We start from the raw sequence: 20,762 nt of genomic DNA, 5'->3' as shown, positions 1-20,762 counted from the left end.
TCTCTCAAAGGAGGCTGGCTGAAGTCCCTGCAGGGCAAGTGGGATCAGGGAGTCTCAGGGTTGCACCCTTTGGGAAGCCCGGGGAGTCTGGTCCAGAGCCCCCAAGAGAACACACAGCAGGATGGGGGGAGGGGAGAAGAGGGAAATGGCAGGCAGGGATTGGAGAGGCAGCTGGGGAGTTAAAATATGCAGATGGAGAGATGTGCGAATGCCTGGAAAAAGAAAAGACCCGGATCACAGGCAGCAAAGGAGCTGGGGGAGCGGACTCGGGCATCTACCATGGGCAGGACGAGGACCCCCATACAGTTTCCCCCTACCCAGGTGCACTTTTCAGTGTATCCTGAGCCAGGGTTGCAGGGCTTGGGAGCAAACTATAGCCTTTTCGTCCCTACACCAATGACTGTCTCAGTGATGATGAATTACATTTGTGGGCCTCCCAGCCCTGGATCTGAACCCAACTTTTGGCTTGTAGGGGCTACAGGGAAGGTAAGGAGTATGAAGTTTGGGTGTGTGTAGGAGAGGAGAGAGGACGCTTCCAGCATAGGTGGAGGTCCCTCAGTTTCACACTTCAGACTTCTTTTGATCTCAGGGGCAAGGAAAATGGAGTGCACAGGCAGTTTTTCCCACCTCTGTCTAATCCTAGCTGGCGGCCCAGGCTCCAGACCCCAGTGCTCCTGCCAGAGAGGATAGACTGAGGCCAGAGGCAAGCAAGGCGGGTCCCACCCCGCTGCCACACAACAGCTGGTCCTCCCCAGCCCCCGTGGCAGTGCATTCCTTCAGCACTTGCTGCGCAGCCCTACTTGGCGCTCCATTAATTTGCAAGTCTGCTTTGTAAGTGTTCTTTTGTCTTTCCTCCCTAGCTGTCCAGACTTCCCCACCCAACCTGGCTACAGAGGGAGAGGGGACCCCTCCCACCAGCCCTGAAGTCTTCCACCAAAGAACCCTGGGCAGCACAGCATCACTCCACAGGAAAGAGAGGCTGGATGGTGCCAGATGCCAAGCGTGCAAGAGCAGGAAGACAACAGCATCCTCGTTTTCTCTGTGGGAAACTGAGGCTGAAAAAGCATGCTTTCCTATTAGAAGTCTCAGCTGACCCCGCCTCTCCCGTCATCCAGTCCCATGGTTTTATAGTGGGTGTGAGATCAATAAATCTTTGCGCGTACAAACTGAATCTTATCCATCGTCATATTCTCGAGAGAACTGGGACTGGACTCTTCTCCCTCAAAATCACCCCTGGAGCCCCCAGAAAGGATCAACTACTTTCTAAGCTGATGGGGCCCCAGACTACTGACTTCTTTTTTTTTTTTTTTCTGGAATAGTTTTTATTTATTGTGACTACTTTGGGGACAATGTGCAAAGCTTATTAGGTCCTAGCATACCAGAAGCAATTTCTTGGAGTCTAAATCTACAATGTCACACAGTTCAGACAGCATCATTACAGGACTACTGACTTCTTATTAGCCTACCCTGGATGGAAGAGGCGGCCATGCAGCACTCCAGACACTAGGTTGGGGAGGGCGCACTCATCCTCATGCCACTTCCCAGAGCTCCTACACCAATGCAAGCCGGCAAAGCAAGGGCCTGCCAACCCTCCTTCAACTCTTTACAAACTCCGTTCCTACACGGACTGGAAGCATCACAGACCACGTTCCTCTCCAGCAAAGAGGAACGGGCCTCTGGCTGGCCTTGGCAGAACCAGTTTTCTACTCACTTCTGCGTGAGTCCCCAGGTTCCTATGAACTGTGCTGAGGGTGCCGGATGAGGGTTGGAGCTTTGGGGCCTGCTCCTGCTGTCTGCAATGGATTAGCCTAGCTTATCCCAGCAAGCCACGTTCTTTCAGGCCATAAAACCCAGAGTCAGGGCTTCTGGATTCCTCGGCTGCTTGGTGACAGCAGTCTGGCCAGGTGAGACCCCATTCTCCCTCAGCAGCTTTTCCTGAGCCTTAGGTAGCAGCGAGTCCCAGGCTTTGCTGGTTTCCGCTGTCCTTTGATGCCTGTGTGACTAAGAAAACTTCTCTACCTGATCTGTCAGGTGAGGGCTCCGTCCCACCAGATTTGCCCAAGTGACAGGTGACTAACCAGTATGCAGTGAGCATCCTCCATGCTCCCCAAACCCCCAGGCTTCAGCACTGAAGAAAACCATACCTGCTTCACCTGCTCCTGGCCTACTGTACTTGCAGTCATTGGTATTTGGGGACAGCCTTAGTTCAGGAGAGGGCTTATACGCAAGGCTGGGGACACAAAGGATTACCCTCCTCAAATCTACTTTCGTTCTTGCTTATTTGTTGTAGGTTTCCAGACTAAATTGGCTTTCTTTTCTTCCTTCCTTCCCTTCCCTTCCTCCTTTCTTAATGTGTTTTTAAAACAGAGTCTCAGGCTGGAACTCACTATGTAGTCCAGGCTACCTTCAAACTCATGCCAATCCTCCAACTTCAGCCTTCTGAATTCTAGGCCACCATCCCGGTTCCAGATGAATAATTTTCAGTCTCAGTGCTATGATACAGAGGGTCTCCTCTCTGATGGGCACACAGGACCCTCATCCCTTTGCCTCAATGGGCAATGCTTTCCTTCAAGCAAGCTGGGTCCTAGGGGGTCCCCACAAGGCAGGTGTCCAAAAGAGAGAGGTGACCACATGCACATACCAACCAGGCTCTAGGTCCTCTAGGTCCTTCCACCCAGGGCCCACCCTTGCCCTCACCAGGCCTGCTAGGCCTCCATGTGCAGTTGGACCCTGGTTCTTCCTTCCTTCCCTGTTCGGTCTTTTCCCAGCTGCACACTGGTCTTCATCATCCTATTACGAACTCACCAGTAAAGAGGCAGAAGCCATCTATTACAACGTTCCCTATATTGTGTGGACAGTGACAAGAGAAATAGTTGTCTTTTGATTTTCCTCTGAAGGAGCCAGGGAGATTATTGTTCCAGTATTTATTTATTTATTTATTTATTTATTTAATTGCGGGTGTCATTGTGTGGACCAGGCTGGCTTTGCACTCACAGAGATCCATTTGCCTCTGCCTCCTAAGTGCTTGGGCTATAAAGGCACGTGCTACCACTTCCAGCCTACTTTTTGTTTTTTGCTTGTTTGTTCGTTTTTTGGAGAAAAGCTCTTAACAACGTAGCTCAGGCTGGCCAGAATTCGTCACGTTCTCTCACACTCATGAATGGCAACCCTGGTTCTTCTTCTGGTGTGAGGCACAGTCAGATTATTGTTCCGGTTATAAGTACAGACTCAGTCTGGTTGAAAATCTAGGCTTCCAGTCTCAGACTGTCCTCACAATAGATTTGAAGATACTCACTAACAGAGCATGTGCACATGCCCACAACCTCACACTCACAGCTCACACAGGTTCCCTCCAAAACTGCCGGCTACCCTGCCCCCTCTGCCAAGGCAGAACCACGCTTATCCATGGGCAACCTGGTGGCATTGGGCACCAGCTAGTTTGCACAGGAAAAGTTGTAAGTTTCAACACCACTGTCCAGTACAGCAGCAGAGAGAGTGGGTGCTTTCCACCCCAGAAACGGGCCCCACGGGTCACTTCCCAGCATCCCCTCTCTTCCCGCAGCCTGACTTACTTCTCCAGCATGGACATGACGATCGGGGGAAGCACCAGGATGGGCATGGGCAGGACCACTCGTGTCAGTGCTGTCTCCAGCAGGGCCTGAGGATGGGGACAGGCTGGGTGAGAGGAAGGCTCCGAGCTGGGAACAGTCGAGTCTGAGGTGTGGGCACTGCTGTTCTGCACATCTGGCAGCTCACAGCAGTATGCACAGAGCTGGGTCACAGATACCAGACAGTGCTGCCCCACCTCCACCCACAAGTGTTGGAAAAGAGCAGATTCTCTACATGAGGGAAGGGCAGTAGAGGACAACTCCCCCCCCCCCCCCCCCAGGATGTGCAGGGAGGGCCTAAGATGCTGTCAAAACAGAGCCAGAACAATCTCTGGGACCTGCAAAACCAGGGGGTGCCCAAGCTGAATGAAGCTGGGGGTTACTTTCTAAAACTGTATTCCTTAAAGATGCATATCTACAAGATCTTCTGCCTTCTGGCTCTAAGTCTTTTCATTTTTTCTTTCTATGCTCAGGTTGGCCTTGGACTGCGTAGGTAAGGGTTCTTGACCTTGAGTTCTCTTGCCTTCACCTCCCGAGTGCTGAGATTACAGGCTACGCCATTACCCCTGGACTTATGTGGTGCTGGGGATTAGATCCAGGGCTCTGTGTGTGCTGGGGAAGGACTTCACCAACTGAGCTACATCCCCAGCCCTGATGAGTCTTAGGGAGAAAAGGGCAACTTTGTAAGGGGTACATGCTCAGGAACCAATGGGGATCTAAGGGTTCGCTTGGGACTCCGTAGGATGCTGGGAGGCAGAGCCTGAGGCCTAGCTAATGTCCGTTCTGTCTGCACTACAGAGTCAGCCCCTGAAGAGACCCTTTGACTCACGGTGCGTGCCCTTCAGGGAATGTCCAGGAATGGCTGGCTCACAGCCCACAGATTAAGTCTCTCTAAGATGTCTTTCAAGCATGGCTGAAAGAAGCCGGGGGCTGCAGAGGAGCTGGGTAACCTACCTGGATAGCCTTTAGAAAGGGTTGTCACCTCTGCTCTCTTCACAGGGTACTCTGAAAGGATGGGTTGGGACAGAGTGGGAACCTGAAGGTAGATTCCCTCTGGTGATGGGCCAGGGGCTGAAGTTTCTCCCAGAAACTTTGCCCCTTATAGTCATCCTCAGGAAGGGCCAGGAGAGAATCTTTCCAGGCCCCAGAACAGCTGTGGGAGGGAGGGGAAGGCCTAGAGCCAGGCAGAAAACAGTGTACTGCTGCCATGCACCCCGCCCTAGCTCCATACAGGTCTAGATGGGCCCTGTCTTCCCCTAAGATGGATGGAGAAGGAAGAGAAGATCAGAGGCTTATCAACAAGGTCTCGTGCACAGGGCTACATCTCAGTCTCCATGTGAGAATTGCTGAATCTCAGAGGGTGGAACATCCGTGATGTTCTAGCCCCTCATGGCTCATCCTTTGTTTCATTCCTACCACCACTAACCACCGTCAAAGGAAGGCTAAGAAGGCACAGGACGTATGTACGTGTGTGTGTGTGTGTGTGTGTGTGTGTGTGTGTTTAAAACACAAGCGCTACAGTGAGCAGGGCTAACGAAGAGGGCCCTATAAGGAACCATTGGCAGGGGCCACATAGCCCTGACACCCAGCACTCACAGCGCTGCTGCTGCTCCCCAGCCAGGGAGCTGCCTCATTCCACTGCCTGCAGCTTCCCATTCACAAGCCATGGGGATGTGAAGGCCCAGGGCATGGAGAGAAAGCCCAGGGGAGGCTCCTCTGCCCTTTCCAATTAACACCTTCTTAGAGGAGCTGCGCCCTGAGGGGCTGGGATAAAAAAGGAGGACATATCACAGTGGAGATGGGGAGGGATGCTGAGGAGCAGGGAGGGACTGACTGTCCGGGAGAACAAGTCTGAGAGCAGACCTGGAGGCCCAGGGCTCACACAGATGGGCGATGGGGATTAGGAAGAGGAGGAGACATCTAGAGAACCAAGCCAAGGTTCTGTGACCAGAAGATCTCAAGGAATGCGCCGGTTATGGATGAGAACGCCCATCCATTCCTGGCAGGGTTTAGCCCTTGGGAAACCCACATGTCTGGCTGCGATCTTTGAGGAGCCCACGAGGTTGCCGTCAGCATCCAGGACATCAATCCCTTCCTCTAGTTCCCCATACCGCATCAGGACCACGTTGCAGATATTGGCACTGGCTGGAGAGAGAGGAATACAGAGAAGCTCAGTGAGGCACAGATAGCTTCCTATCAGGCTCCACCCTCCAGCCAGGGCTCCCAGCCCCCAAGAGTTCTGTGACAGCAGAAAGGTGGAGTATTCTGTTGTGCTTTCGCTAAGCCCCTTGGAGACCCAGGAAGCACACAGTAACAGGTGGAAATGGTGAAGGCTTTGGGAGTTGCCACCTATAGAGGGCGCTGTTCACTTCGCTTCTGGGGCGGGTCCCTAGGCAGGGAAACAGATGTGCACACAGAAAGCTCTCTGTCCCTGGGATGTGTTCCCCTGGGGCCTGATGTCCCTTACTCTTAAATGCCACTCCCCATATTTAGTCCCTCATGTCCACAGCAGCAGATGACAGAGCAGACCCTTCTCTCACCCCGCACCGCCCCCTCATCATAGGAATAGAACACATGCTCAGAGAGCAACGGGGACTTGACTGAGGTCACATGGCCAAGGGGGACAGAGTGGAAAGGCTGCGGTGTCTGAATTCCAGCTACCCAGAGACAGGGGGTCGGAGAACAAGCCGAGTTCTTCCAGTGGCTGAGCTGTTTCACTTATCCATACCTTCCCTGTCTCACCTGAGCTTCTGGGGACCTATGGCTGAGCAGATGGTCCTGGATCCTTACATAAGCAGCAGACAAAGGTGGTCGGTATGGTTGCCCTGCTCCCCTGAACTGGGACTCATAGGCCGGACCCAGACTCATGACGGTGTACGGATAGAGATCTGGCCTGAAGTCCTCCAGTCCTGCTTCACGATGAAAATGGGGAGACTTGGGGGTGGTAGGTGGGTGGTGGGAAATGTGGGGGGGTGACAAATGCAGAGTCTGCCTGCACCACTCCTCCCCCCAAAGCGCCTTGCTGTGTTTAAAGTTTTAATTTTTGCTAATTAATGTCAATTAATTTTGTATAATGAGTGTTTAATTTTGGGGAGTGTGTGAGCCTGGGAGCGACTGCAGTTCTGGGCTGTGAACGCTGATTAGCATCAACACCTGCTGCTTCCCCCTCTCCAGTGGGGGGGCACCCGGGTTTGGGGAGCTGGAGGGTGGTGGGGCTCAGTGGGCAAGTGGAGTGGGAGGGAGTCCACAGATGCTCCTGGGACCTGAGCCAACGGCTGGGGAGCCCAGTGGGGCAGGGTGTTCACAGCTGGGGGGACAGGGTTCTGCAGGTGAGGGTTGGTGTGGGGGCCCAGGGGTCTCCGAGCCTCATTCTCCTACTGCAGTAAAGTAGGGAGGTAGGATAAGCCGAGGCAACGACCAGGAGGCTCTGCAGTCTTTGGAGAGGGAAAGCAGGAGAGCGAGCAAGCTCTGAAATGTATTTCGAGCACATATGCTATGTTTGAGCGTCTCCACTGTTCCCACATGATGCTGATCAAGGCTCACCGTGGCAGACCTTCTGTGGCTTCCGTCCCCACGATAGACACGTTTACCTGGCTAAGCAGTGGCTTTCAGAAGGGCCAATGTGGGGAGAATTTTTTTGTTATCGTGGTTTGGGGGCTGGGATGGGAGTATTACTGGCACATGGCTGGTAGAGACCACTGATGCTTCTGTGGAACGACACGATTGTGCAAGGGGCAGTACCACAACAAGGTGTTACCTGGCCCCATAATGCACAGACAGAGAAACGCACACCCTGGGTTGTTTTGAGATCGTGTCTCTCTGTGCAGCCCTGGCCATTCTCAAATTAGCAATTCTCCTGCCTCAGCCTCCCAAGTGCAGTTCCATAATGTCTGAGAATGACTTAACCACATCCAAAGAGAATTAGGAAGGTAGATCTGAGGTAAAGACTCGGGACTGCAGGGAAGGTCATGGAAGATGGGCGTGGTGCCTGAGTTTGGGAACATCCGAACTTGGGGTCATTCCTGGCTTTGTTTCTCTCTCTGCTCAGTCCCAAAGGTGAGCTCCTGATAGACCCAGAATGCCCAGGACCCAAATAGGCCTTTTAGGGTGGCCTTGGGAAGACGCTCCTGACCTCTGTTGGTGACACGCCCTCTAGTGGCCACAGGAATACTCTGCAACCCCTTGGGTTGCCAGACTGAGTTCTCAGAAGACATGAGACCATCACTGAGTGGGAAAGTGGGGTTTTCTGCCTTGAGAGGATGACTCTTGCCTTTCACCAGTGCCAGCACCACTGTTCCTGTCCCCAAGCAGGAAGCTGAACGTTGTACCCCCTGCTGGGCATTCCCAGTATTGCACTTAGGGTCTCCAGGGGCTCTCAGGACAACTCACACTGAGGCAACTCAAATGCCTGCAGCCTCCACCATGGGCGTTTATACAGTGTAGGAGGGCTGACAAGAGGGTGGGCAGGCTTTGGAGGTGGTGGGGGCCAGCCCCAGGAGCGGGGGTGGCAGCTCACGTTCTCTCCACGGTCTCCAAATGTGCGTGTGGGAGAGCAGGACAGAGAACTTTAGCTCAAAACAGAACCCAAGTGAGACCAAAAGAAGAAAAAAGTACGCCCAGGAGTGATGCTGTGGAGCTGGGATTCTAACAGTCCAGAGGGAAGGAGGCAGAGGCAGGAGGATGGTAAATTCAAAGTCATCCTCAACTACAACTTGAGCTTCAAGTCAGCCTGGGCTACATGAGGTCCTGTTTCAACCCCCCACCCCAAATCACAAAAGAGAGTGAAGCTCAGCCTCCTACTGTCCCCTCAGTGAGCCTTTCCAGGACACCACCGGGTAACAGTAACCCTGACATCTAAGCTGCTGGATAGAAGAGATAGATGCCCAATGCCAAAGGAAAGGCAGCCACCACCACCCCAACCGGGAACAAGCATTCTCTGAGGTGGCATGTGCCTTACCATCTTTCTGTTGACCTTACAGCCGTTGTCTGGTTACAACCAGTCTTTGTAGTAATCATCCCCAGCAATAAACAAGAACACACATCCCCTGAAGGGACTGCACTTGTACCATCTCATCTAGACTGTTTGATTCTGCCATTGTCCCCCAGACCTTCCCAGATCTCCCCTATCCCATTTCACACACACACACACACACACACACACACACACACAGAGAGAGAGAGAGAGAGAGAGAGAGAGAGAGAGAGAGAGGAGAGAGAAGAGAGCGTATGCATGGCTCTCCCTTTTGACACACCAGCAGATCCACCACTGACAATATCACAGGTTAATTAAGCAGTCTATTAGCGATAATGTTACAAAAACTGGCACATCTTCAACTCAGATCGACACCATTCAAGACTCAGGCATGACTGACATTGGAGCAGTAATACCGAGAGACATCCCGAAATGAAGGGAGGGAAAAACAAGCTCTTGACTGCCACAGATGTTCTTGCATGGACCCACCGCCATGCAAACCCATGCAGATGGGGGATTGCTCATGAAGCAGCATCCACAGTAAAAGGGACAGTGTGAGAAACAGAGAGAGCCGTGGGAAAGCGTGAGGGAAGTTCTCGGGAGCCCACCGTTGAACCTGCACAGGACAGACAGGCAGCACACACCTCTGTGAGACACTGACATCAACTCACACAGGAGGAGGACTGTCCAGACACACTCATGAAGAGCCATAGGCCACTGACTTGGAGAAAATGAGATCCCATAACTCTTCAACTCTGAGATGCATTTTTCCACATTTTGATATCCTAAAATGATGATGTGGGGCTGGATTTGGTGCAGCTGGTAATGAGCTTGCTGTGCAAGGGCAAGGACCTGAGTTCAATCCCCAGAGCCCACGCAAAACGCATGGTAATGGTGCTACATACCTGACATCCCTGTGCTGGGGAGGCGGAGACAGGAGCATGCCTAAGGCTGGCTGGCTGGCTAGCCTCACTAACCTCATAAGCAAATGCTAGGTGTCAGTGAACAACTCTGATTCAAAAGACAAGGTACCGTCATGTGTGATAGCTCAGTGGGTAGAGGCACTTGCCACAAAGGCCGACAACCCAGATTTGGTCCCTGAGGCCTTCACGGTAGAAGGAAAGAACCACCTCCTACAGGTTGTCCTCTGACCTCCACCCAGGTGCTGTGGCACATGAGTGTACAACATGAATGCACACACATGTGCATACACACGTACACACACCACCATAATGGCTGTCAGGGTGCAGGGGAACCCTTCCTGCCTCCCAACACAATTGACAGGCCCCAGTGAGTTTCACATGGGTAGGAGGACCGTTCCATTCAGCTGTCACCTCAGCCGACCACAGCAATCCACACAGAACTTGCGCTCAAACTTAGACTCCTAATTGTTGCCTGAAACATCTTTTTTAAAACTTACACTATAATGGTGCACGGACACGAAAAGTTATTGTACATGCAGAAGATCGTCTGCCAGATACCAGGCAATGCAATTAAAGGCAGTAGAAATTGCCAAACCATAGATAGCTACCCTAAAGAAATGCTTGCCCATATGCACAAAGAGACATTTACAAGGATGTTAATTATAGCGCTGTTTGTAAGGAGCAAATAATTAGAAACAAGCTAAATGTCCGCCATTAGGAACCCACACTGGACTCTCTCCAACGCAAATCACAACATGAAGGACACTGGTGAGAGCAGACAGGTGACTGTGTCAGTCCCTGTCACTGACAGAGCCAAGTGTATGTGTGCACAGACAGACAGGTAATGTTTAGGAAGGTACCTGTCTCCCAGAGCTGCCCACAGAAGAGAGAATGCAATTTGAGACTTGGGGCCTGTTTCGAGAGATTTCTGTATTTTCTACACTTAATGTTTCTAGATTATTTAAATTTTACAGTAGAAATGCAATCGTGGTTTAATTACCTAAAGAGCCATCTGAGAAAATATAGAAGTCTCCAGGTATACCAATACATGCTTTAATCCCAGGCCTTGGGAAGCGGAGGCAGAGGTAGAAGGAGCCCTGTGAGCTAACCTATACAATTCCAGGCCAGCCAGGGCTACATAGCAAAACCCAGTCTCACAAAGAAAAACAGAAAAAAAAATTTAATCAAAATTTTTTAATTAAAAAAAGAAATATAGAAGATCTATTTTTAGCCTATATTATAAGTGAGAAGCTGGGGAAATATACTGATTAAATATAATAAACAAAGGTACTTATATGAAGTTATGGGAGGTGAAGGTGACTGACTCCCAAGGAGCTATTCTACCCCCACCCCAAATTAACTCAGAGGACTTCCCTCACCAGTGATTAGAAAGAGCCATGTGACCCAAACTCTAGCTAGTGAGGAAGGTCTTTGGGGGTACTGTAAAGGATCTCCTCCCATCTGGCGGGTAAGAGACAAGAATCAGAGCCCTTGGTTCCTGGGAAGAGTCAGGTTGGGATGTGATGCCCGGAGCTGCTGCAGCCACAGTGACAATGAGAGCTCTAGTCTAGAAAAAGGCCACTGGACAGCTGCAGGGACGAAGCAAAGGGCAGCAGGACTCCGAGGTCACCTGAGACGCCCCAGCTGTGAAGCGGGACATTCTCTGACTATTTAAATCACTTCGTTAACTTTGGACCCAAACATCCACACAGAATAAAGAGCTTTAAAAATGATTAAGAAAAGGAGCTGGGGAAATACTCAGCTGGCCCAGTGCTTGTCGTGCAGGACCTGAGTTCCAGCCCAGAACTCAGGTAAAAAGCCCAGCATAAGCGCTGTGAGCCTGTGACCTCAGCACCAAGGAAACAGAAACAGGCGGATCCTGGGGTTTGCCACCCAGCTGCCAGGGAGCCTACTTGGTGAATCCCCAGGTCAGTGAGACACTCATCTCAAAAGGGTGGGGGAGAGGTGCTGCAGAGTTGGTTCAGTGGCTGTGAGTTCTGCTCTTGCAGAGGACCTGAGTTCAGTTCCCAGCACACACTTGGTTAGCCTACAACCACCTGTTACTCCAGCAGATCCAACACGCCCCCATCCCCGCCAGCTTTGTACTCATTCACGTTGTATTGTACATATGTGTGTACATACACACACTGGCTTAGTTAGGGCTTCTCTCGCTGTGCAGAGACACCGTGATCAAGGCAACACTCATTTAAAAAGCATTTAATTTGGGTCTTACAGTTTCAGAGGGTTAGCCCATTATCGTCTTGGTGGGGAACATGGCTGCACACATGTAGGAGCTGGAGCAGTAGCGTGAGCTACATCTAGGTACAGGCAGGCAGGGAAAGAGAGAGACACTGGGCCTGGCATTTTGAAACCTCAGAGGCCACTCCCAGTGACACCTCCAACAAGGCCACACCTCCTAATCCTTCCAAATAGTTCATAAATTGGGGACCAAGCATGTACACATATAAGCCTATGGCGGCCATTCTTATTCAAATCAACACACACACACACACACACACACACACACACGCACGCACGCACGCACGCACACACACAGATAAGAAGGTGCATGGTGCCCAAGAAAGGATACTTGAGGTTGACCTTTGGCGCGCATGCACGCACACACACATTAAGAGGAAAAAATCCAGTGGTCGAAATGTAAGAAAAATGTAAGACTCAGAGTTTTATGAAATGAAATATAAAAAAACCTGATAAACATGAACTCAATCTTATGAATAGTCAAAGACAGACTTCTGAATCTAAGAAAAAAATCAATTTGCAAGAGCTCTTTATATTTTGGAAACTAATCCTCATTGGTCAAATGGTTTGCGAAGGGCTGCTGCTGGGCTGTGGCCTGGTCCTCCCACTGTGTGGATGGCATCGTCTGTCACAGTTTAATATGTCCTCAAATAAGCAGCCCTTCCCTTCCCAGTACTTTCTGTGTCATTAGGAAACTGTCAGTGCTCATCTGTATTTTCTTGAAATTATTGAAAATGTTTCTTTTCACATTTAGGTCTTTAATCTGCCTTGGAATTTATTTGTTTCTATGAAATTCAGATCACCTCATTTCTTCTATCTGAAGACCCAAACGTCAAAGTTAAGAAAATTCCCAACTACACCAGGGTTTAAAAGAAAAAATAAGTCAATGAAAATGAGAACCAGCAGCTGGGCGTGAGAACACAACCCTAGCATCAGGAGGCAGAGGCAGGAAGATGAACACAGGCCCAGCCCAGGCCTCACAGCTTAGCACAGAGAACAGACGAGGCTGGGGAGAGGGCCCAGAGGTAAGAGCACTCACTGCTTTTACAGAGGACCCAGATTTGGTCCCCAGCATCATGTTAGATGCTTCATAACTGCTTCAAACTCTAGGGTATCCAACACTCAATTCCAGCCTCTGAGATGCCCGCACACATGTGCACACACACAAATACATACAATCAAAAATAAAAAGTAAATATTACAAAACTGAAGTTTGCATGGGCGTGCACATGAGAAGAGACCATTGCCACTGCACACAACATTTAAAGGGTCGCTAATACTGAATGCTGAGAGATACTCAAGAGGACACAGGCCTGGGGAACAGAAATCCGGACCTCGTGGATCTGAAAACCTTCTGTCTGGCAAGAGCCTGACCAGAAACACTCCCTCCATTTCTAGCAGCAGGCTCCTGGATTCTCAGCACGGCCGCGCTGCTGAGACACAGTCAGAGGCAGGGCTCAGATCTGTGTCTGATTTCAGCTCCCCAGGCAGACATACAAATGAGGGTTTTCAAAGCGAAGTCCAGAAAAAGTCCATCCCTGTCACATGGATGTGTGTTCATGGGACTGTGTGCACAGCTGGACAAAGAAAAAGGAAACAGTCCCAAAGTATCACTGTGGACAGTCACTCTAGACCACAAATGGCAGCTGAAACGGAGGTGTGTGTAGAAACACAGAAAAAAAATCTCCAAAGCAAGTTTCTGAAAGATAAGTATAAGGGTGGCGCCATGGCTCAGAGGGTAAAGACACTCATTACCAAGTCAGACCACCTGAGTTCAGTGCCTGGGACACACATAGTGAAAGGAGAAAACCAATTCCTGGAAGTTGTCTACTAACCTCTGAACACATGTGCACAGTCACACACACACTGAGCACTAACACACAAAAGTGGTGGTGTGAACGAGAACGGCCCTCGTAGGCTCACATGATTGAGCTTGGTTCCCACTTAGAGCTGTTGGAGAAGGATTAGGAAGTGGGGCCTTATTGGAGGAGGGGTGTCACAGGGGTGGGCTTTGGGGTTTAAAAAAACACATTTTAAGGAGCTGGAGAGATGGTTCAGTGGTTAAGAGCACTGGCTAGTCTCTCAGAGGACCCAGGTTCAATTCCCAGTACCCACAAGGCAGTTCACAACTGCCTGTAAATCCAAGATCTGATACCCTCACACAAACATACAGACGGGCAAAACACCAATGCATATAAAATAATAAATAAAACTTAAAAAAAACCCACATTGTAAAAAGACACAGCCAGTCCCAGTGTTCTGTTTCTTGCATGCTGCATGGGATGTGAGCTCTCAGCTGCTCCTGCTGCCACGCCTTTGCTGCCACCGTGGACTAAGCCTCTGAAGCCATCACACACTTTCTCCTGTAAACTGTCTTGGTCATGGTGCTTTATCACAGCAATAGAAAAGTAACGGATGCATAAACAGGACTGGGGTTGGTCCAATCAGTAACATGTCTGCTGCAAAAGCATAAGGGTCTGAGTTTGATCCCTAGAATCCATGTTTTTTTGTTTTTTTGTTTTTTTTTTTAAAAAGTCATATGTGGTTGTCTGTGCTGAGGAGGCAGGGATAGAAAAACCCCTCAGCTCCTGGACAGCACACGCACAACCCAAATCTGTGCACGATGCACATGCGCGTGCACAATTCGTAAACAGCAGAAGCAGTCATTTCTGGAGCATATGCCTATCCTGAGATCTAGAAATCAGAATGAGAAGGGCCCACTGGTGGTGGGTCAGCAGTTGCTTCGGAGAGGTCCCCATTAAGAAGGTGAAGGACACCAGGGCTTCAAGTATATCTAACATTTTCTGTTACCTCGTTGGTTTTCTTTGCATTTGAAAAGAAATAATAAATATTTCATAATTTATTATTCATTAATTCACTTACTTTAATATTTGGAGACAGTCTTGCTATTTAACCTAGGATGTCCTAGAATTTGAACTGTAGCCCAGGCTGGCTTCAGTCTCATGATCCTCCTGGCTTTGCTGAGCTAGGGTTAGTGCACTATGATGTCTGGCTACAGTATTTCAAAACTGAAAAAAAAGAAAAAAACTGTCATGGAAAGAATTGCTGTGGCTAGATCTTATTGAAAAGGGGCGCCGGGCGGTGGTGGCGCACATCTTTAATCCCAGCAATCAGGAGGCAGAGGCAGGCGGATCTCTATGAGTTTGAGGCCAACCTGGTCTACAGAACAAGTTCCAGAACAGGCTTCAAAACTACAGAGAAACCCTGACTCAAAAAAAGGAAGGGGGGACACAAGTTAGAATTTTATGATTTTCATGGAAAGATTTTCAAAATTTGTCTGGTGTAGTGATATATTCCTATAATTCAAGCACTTTGGAGTCAAAAGTATCAGAAAGTTCTAGGTCTTTCCTATTTCAATAGTGAGTTCAAGGCCAGCATGGACTGTGAGAGTCCTCCAAAAAAAAACTATTGTGAGGATAGTGTTTATGTGATCTCATTGGACTTTATTATATTTAAATGGATACAATAAATAATGACATTCTACACTTTTGCTGTTGTTTATCTTTTGAGATAGTCTCATGTAGCCCAGGCTGGCTTGCTCTGTAGACAAGGATGCCCCTGAACCTCTGATCCTCCTGCCTCCACCTTCTTATTCCTGGGGATATACGCAGACATCACCCCACCTAGTTTGATTGTAAACTTTTAGGCGTTTACTTGACTTTGGAAGGGTACAGACAAACTTGTGTCTGGAAACAGGATTTATTTTATGCAATAATTCTATATTATCAGGAGAAATTATCTTTTTCCTATAAACAAACCAAGAACTGTGGTAGCAACAGAAAGTAGCTACCATTTTTAGCTCCAAATAGAGTTGGTTGAAGTTCTTCCAAACTCCACCCTCTCAGCTTCAAGAAGGGTCAGGCAAACTTGCTTCCCACCCTCCTTCCCTCTCCACTACTTCATTGGGGAATGAAGCCCACACGCTGTACGTTTGTCTTAGAGTTGCAGGGGATACAGTCCATCATGGCAGTAACAGCATTGATGGCAGGAGCAAGCAGCGGCCGGTCGCTTCATATCTCCACTACTTCATGGGGGAATGAAGCCCACACGCTCGCTGTACATTTGTCTTATAGTTGCAGGGGATGCAGTCCATCATGGCAGTAACAGCATTGATGGCAGGAGCAAGCAGCGGCTGGTCGCTTCATATCCACAGTAAGAAACGAAAGAGCACCGACCGCTGGGTCCTCTGCTCATTCTGTCCAGCCCTGGCGCTGTGCTGCTCATACACACAGTGGATTTTCCCACCTCAGGCAACCTAACCGGGAAAATCCCTCCCAGTGCCCGGAGGCTGGTCTCATCGGTGACTCTAAGTCCTGTTAGATCGGCAACAATATTAACCATCACAGCATGGTAGACAGCTCAAACCACACAGAAAGGAGGATAATCAAACAGGAGTGAGTCGCCTCTCACCCCTAGCTCTTAGCCTCATCCCCTCTTCAGAGGCAACTACTGTAGCCTGGTCCTCAGGTCAAGCAGCAGGGACCTGCACGGTCAGGCACACGCATGCGCACATTGACAGACTCGCACACAGCCGTCTCAAATGCAGCGCCTGTCTTTGGAGGATCTCTGCTCACCATAGAAGCGCACTGACCTTAATATTTGCTTAATTTCACAGCATGGCTCAATACTGCATCTGAGAGGCAGCTCTAAAAGGCCCAGATTTTCTTTTAAATAGCTTGGGAATCAGGGGAGAGTTTCACAGCTCATACTGAAGTGTCAGCAACTCAGGACTGGAAATTTCTTTTTTCTTTTTTTTTTTTTTGTTTTTTGTTTTTTTGTTTTTTGAGACAGGGTTTCTCTGTGGCTTTGGAGCCTGGAACTAGCTCTGTAGACCAGGCGGGTCTCGAACTCACAGAGATCCGCCTGCCTCTGCCTCCCGAGTGCTGGGATTAAAGGCGTGCGCCACCATCGCCGGGCCGGGACTGGAAATTTCTAAACTGGAAAAAAAAAATCAGCTTGTACATTATAGGTATAGCTAACTCGGAAGCGTGTAATCTCTGTCCAGAAGATTCCCACTAAGGTAGCTGGGGAGACAGTTCGAATGTCCTTGCTGCGCGAGCGCAAGGTCCTAAACCCAATCCCTAGTTTCCACGGAAAGACGGGTGTGACAGCGTGCACTTGTAATCCCAGTGTTGGAGAGATAGGGGACTCCCGGAGCTGGCTGGACAGCAAGCCTAGTCCTCTTAGGAAATCCTAGGCCAGTGAGAAACAACAGAGAAAAAGGAGAGAGAGAGGTGGAAGGTACCTGAGCAATGACATCAACGGTCGTCCTCTGGCTTCCATATGCACACACACAGTGAACGAGACTCTTGCTAAGACACCCCTCTTCTAAATATACTAGAAGGGGGCAGAAAGGGAGCACTGACACCTAAAGACTCCCGTAGCCCAACAGTCCCCTGGCTGGAGACTGCAGTGGCTCCCCAGGTGATGAGATGAAGTTTAAACCCTAAACTCCAAGGCTCCAAGGCACCTTCTCCTGCCCTCCAACTGCCCCATCCTCTCCTTCCCTCCAGCTGCCCCAACTTCTCCCCTCCTTGCCCTTCTCCTGAGCTTCTCTACCTCCTGTGCCTCTGGATCTCTCTGCCTTCCAGATACTTCTTGAGTAAGATAGCTATTTGTTTAGTAATATTTATGGAGCACCTACAGGATGTCAGCACCTAGGCAAGCTGCCCAGAAAGTGGTGACCTAAGAGCTTTCTAGGTCGGGCTGCTAACTAGACACATTCCTAGAACCCAGGGGTCACCAATGGCAACCACTTTGTTGGAGGGCCAGGCTCCCACGTGTCAGGGCTACTCTGGGAACCAAGTCCGTCATTCTGAATGTCCTGTCTTCAGTGACACAACGAAAATGAGTGTGAGCCACAAACCACGAAATGGGCTTGCTCTGAAAGGAGTCCAGGAAACCCCTCTGACCTCCAGCCAAGCCACGTGGCAGCTTGACATTTGTGTAAATACATAATGTGTGTTCATGTGTGTGCAGGTGCATGTGTGTGTGTGCTTCAGGGGGCCAAAGGACGACCTCAGGTGTTACCCTTGGAAACTCCACCCACCTCCTTAGAGACAAGAACTCTTATTGTCCTGGAACTCACCAATTGGGCTAGGCTGCCCGGCCAGCCTCCTGTCTCTGCCTTTCCAGTACTAGGATTACAGGTACATGCTGCCATGCCTACAATTTTTACATGGGTTTTGAGGATTGAATGTCAGGTCCTTGGCCATCTTCCCAGCCCCTGCAATTTTCTGTTTTTTTTTTTTTTCTTAAATTTTGTTTTTTGAGACTGGGTCTCACTATATAGCTCTGGCTGCCCTAGACCTCACTATGTAGACCAGGCTGGCCTCAGACTCACAGGGATCCATCTGTCTTTGCCTCCCAAGTGTTGGGATTAAAGGAGTGTGCCACCATGCCAGGGCACCCCTCCAGTTTTAACAGCATGCTTAATATCAGCCCCCTACAGATCTTTTCAGATATTATGTCTTTGTCCCATGCATTCATAGCCCTTCCATATTACTGATCCTGTCCCCTGAAATGTGAGCCACAGGCCTCCTCTGTCCAGGCAGTCAATAAATTAACTCAAGAGGACAAGGCTGTAGATTGAGCTCAGGGTATACTACTAAAGACTTCTTTCCATTCGGACCCCCTGGTCAAGTTCTCTGGAAGCCTGAGGCATGCTGGGAGTCCATGTCAGTTCTGAGGCAGCCCCAGTTCTGGGTCCTTGGTCATCCTTCTCGGAAGCTGTGATTTAAGGGTCCTATGGGTGATCAGACTCCATGTCAATCAGCCACACATTCCTCTGATGGAGAAGCTGATCTCCCTCAAATGAAACATGCACGGCCTAAAACACTAAGTTTCTAAAATCTAGGAAGACTGTCTGGAAACAATGTTTCATTGGCTCTGCAGGTGTGTTCCTATAACTCTAGCTCTAGGGGATCTGAAGCCTCTGGGCTCTTTAGGGTACCTAAACACACATACACACACTACCACAAGGTGTGTGCGTGTGTGAGTATGTGTAATCAAATCCTAGGCATGCTAGATGAGCACCCCAGCACCGGCCTCCATGAATTGTAAGAGTAGGCGTCCCAAGAACATTTGGTTTTGTGCCATTTTGATCATCCAACCAATGCTTGCCTCCAAATTAATATTCTATAATGCCAGGTGTGTGTATGTCTGTGTGCAGGTGTGTGCACATGAGTGTGGGTGCCTGCAGAGGCTAGAGCGTCAGATCCCCTGTAGCTGGAGTGAGAGCAAGCTGCTGAATGTTCAGGCTAGACTAGACCCGAACCTTCCATGCCAAAGCACTTTGTTTGAGCATTAACAAACCTGCACGAAACTCTGTCATGCTAATCTTCACTGTCAACCTGATTGGAGTTAGGATCACCATGGAAACAACTGCTGGATGTGTCTTTGAGGGTGCTTCCAGAGGGGTTCAATTAAGGAGGGGGGAATCCACCCTAAATGGGGGCAGCATCAAGCCATGGGCTGCAGTTCTGGGCTAAATGAAAAAGAGAAAGCATGGGGTGGGGGAGGTGGCTCATCAGTTTAAGTGCTTGCTATGCAAGTAGGTGAGGACAGGAGTTTGGATTCCCAGAAACCCATGTAAGTCATTCTAGCCTCCAAAGGGGATCCCCAGAGAGGTGATCTAGCAAGGCTAGTCACTTCAACAAGTTTTGAATCTGGTTGGGTGATGCTGCTTTGTTGGATAAGGTGAGAGGGACCAAGGACGATTCCCAGCATCAGCTCTCCACACACATATGTGCACATTCATGCCCACATGTGCCCACACATGCAAAAACACGCACACACACATGCACATCACACACATGAAAATGGGGGGGGGTGCATCAAGTTGAGCACTAACATTCCTCTCTCTCTCTCTCCCTTTCTCTCTCTGCTTCCTGACTGTAGGCTCAATGTCACCAGCCATCCCAGGCTCTTGCTGCTATGACTTCACCACCATGGTGTATTCTTTCTTTTTTTTTTAATTTTGCAAACTTTTAATTTCATAATAAAATAAAACAAACAAAACCCCCACAACACACAATACCCAACCCTGCTATTCTGTGGGAGGGGATTTTTCCGGCCTTAAGGTACAAGGACAGGATAGAAGAGCTCCTTTAGACATGGCAGAGCCAAGATGGATCAGGGCCATCCAAGGCTGCTGGGGGAGCCTATGCACAGGGCACGGGTTTCCTAGGGGGTCTCTAATCTATTTCTTCCATGCAAACGTATCCTCATCACTCAAGTGGAGGGAGGAGCGTCAGTACTGGGCTCCTCTGATGTCACCTCATCTTCATAAACGCCCAGGCCTCATTTGCTCATGCAGTAGATGCCGTTAGACTAGGTTTTGGGGATCCTCGAGAGAGAAACCAAAAGCTTGAAATTCCTCTGGTGTATTCTTTCTTAAACTATAAAGCCAACAGAACTCCTTTCTCCCTTAAGTGATGTGGGATTCCCCTCTGTATGCTGTGAATAAAGAAACTGTCTTGGGCCTGAGCAGGGAATAGAGCTAGCTGGGGAAAACTAAACTGAATGCTGGGAGAAAGGAAATGAAGTGAGGGAGAAGCCATGGAGCTCCGCCGGAGACAGACACCAGAACTTTAGCCAGTAACTCACAGCCACGTGGCAATACACAGATTACTAGAAATGGGTTAAATTAAGGTATAAGTGTTAGCCAATAAGAAACTAGAGCTAATGGGCCAAGCAGTGATTTAAATAATACAGTTTCTGTGTGATTATTTCAGGGCTGAGCAGCTGGGAACCAACAAGCGGTCTCCTTGCAACACTTAAGTTTCTTCTAGGCAGAGATTTGGTCATAGTAATGAGAAAGTAACTACTTACACCCTGACTATGGGGTGGGCTGAGGGGCCTGAGGAACAGTACCTGAGACACCCACACAGTCTGACGAGGGAAGCAAACTTGAACTTAGGCAGCCTGTCCTGGACAGGCACAGGTAGTTGGCAGCCAAGTGGAGGGCTGAGTATGGGA

General features: G+C 49.6%; 1 protein-coding gene across 2 annotated transcripts in view; it reads right to left on the bottom strand.

The window, feature by feature from the left end:
• Sfxn5 (sideroflexin 5) overlaps positions 1-20,762 on the bottom strand; it is a 117,286-nt gene that overhangs the window by 20,491 nt on the left and 76,033 nt on the right. The window contains exons 11-12 of one of the 2 annotated variants that reach the window (XM_041639755.1): positions 5,638-5,753; positions 3,573-3,658 (exon numbers count right to left, since the gene is read on the bottom strand). In XM_041639755.1, coding sequence (XP_041495689.1) covers positions 3,573-3,658; positions 5,638-5,753 — 202 coding nt within the window. The remainder of the gene's footprint in view (positions 1-3,572; positions 3,659-5,637; positions 5,754-20,762) is intronic. The other variant, XM_041639763.1, reaches the window with a different exon arrangement.

Source organism: Microtus oregoni, unplaced genomic scaffold (assembly GCF_018167655.1).
Source record: "Microtus oregoni isolate MIOR12 unplaced genomic scaffold, Mior012 000002F_ref0000024, whole genome shotgun sequence".
Classification (NCBI taxonomy): domain Eukaryota; kingdom Metazoa; phylum Chordata; class Mammalia; order Rodentia; family Cricetidae; genus Microtus; species Microtus oregoni.
The sequence above is the reverse complement of the archived record's forward strand: the minus strand, read 5'-3'. Positions and strand labels throughout refer to the sequence as shown.